At 35.0% G+C, this 1,191-nt stretch overlaps 1 protein-coding gene across 2 annotated transcripts in view; it reads left to right on the top strand.

Annotated features, from left to right (window-relative positions):
• The window catches only part of LOC113211537 (death-associated inhibitor of apoptosis 1), a 47,322-nt gene extending 46,779 nt beyond the window's left edge, over positions 1-543 (top strand). For both annotated transcript variants that reach the window (XM_052273545.1, XM_026429928.2), the window contains exon 4: positions 165-543. In XM_052273545.1, coding sequence (XP_052129505.1) covers positions 165-488 — 324 coding nt within the window. In that variant the 3' untranslated portion in view covers positions 489-543. The remainder of the gene's footprint in view (positions 1-164) is intronic.
• Positions 544-1,191: the final 648 nt, after the last annotated feature.

Below are 1,191 nucleotides of genomic sequence, written 5' to 3'. Positions count from 1 at the left end.
TTACATATTTAAGTTAAAGGGGCCCAGGAGCCGAGCCTCAACTTAAGGGACAGTATACAGACATAAGTAGTTTGAGTGATATGACGGTGTTAATAGAAACAAGTGTATAATTCTCATATGTATTTACCAAATTACTAATAACTGGAATTTCTTATGATTATCAGGAAATTCGAGCTCTAGCGATACCCAAGGAGTATTTGAATGTGGTGCAACAACACCCTTCGCCAGATGTGACATCAGAGGCTAGCTCAAGCAGCTCTGTTTCACATAAAGCCAACGAACCACAACCGGTGTCTGAAACAACTAACAAATCAACCAAATCAATAGACGATGCTAGGGCTTGTAAATTATGTTTCTCTGAAGAGATTGGTGTCGCGTTTCTGCCTTGTGGACATTTAGTGAGTTGTGTTAACTGTGTTCCATCACTCAAGACATGTGCAGTATGTCGGGAGCCCTTTTCAGCTACTGTCAGAGTTTACTTGTCATAAAATGTTACTAGTTTGTACATATTTTAAAATTATTAAAATTTTAATTTCATATTAACTTTATTAACAAATTACAGTATTCCCTAATTTGAATCTATTTTCATGAAGCTATCAACAATCTCTTGAAAGTCTAAAGCAAAGGTAAAAGCTCATGTACTATGACCAGCGCTGTGTAATGAGGTGTTGTTGATTATCAATTACAACAACTATAATTGCTATCTAAATAATCAATGCCAATTATTAAAATTAATTGATAATTCAACCAATGAATCGCACAGGCCTAGCCCATAGCTCATGCTTAAGACTTAACTGAGATTGTGGATGTGTAGTTGAAGATGTAAGGTCATCAAAAAGAAATCAAAAGTAAAATGAAAAATAAGTAAATTACATTAAGATGGATCACAAGCAAATTATCAGTAAAAATGAAAGACTAAAAAAGGACTGAAGACAGTTCTTTCAGTACAGAGCATGAGATAACTTTTCCTGAGATCATATAGGAGGGGTACATGTACACAAAGCAATAGGCAGAAGAGGTATTAAGAAAGTAATGTTTTGATGTATGCGTTGTCTCTCGACAAAACTTCTGCACATAATTTTTCTAATGCTTTAGGCTGATCATCAGAAGGTGCTTCAGCACATACCTTTTTACATTTTTGGAGAAAATCCTCCTTAATTATCTCCCGCTTCCTGTAAAAGGAAAAAACCA

This window comes from Frankliniella occidentalis, unplaced genomic scaffold, assembly GCF_000697945.3.
Source record: "Frankliniella occidentalis isolate FOCC.00 unplaced genomic scaffold, Focc_3.1 Scaffold281, whole genome shotgun sequence".
NCBI lineage: Eukaryota > Metazoa > Arthropoda > Insecta > Thysanoptera > Thripidae > Frankliniella > Frankliniella occidentalis.
This window is presented reverse-complemented; position numbering and strand designations above follow the sequence as displayed.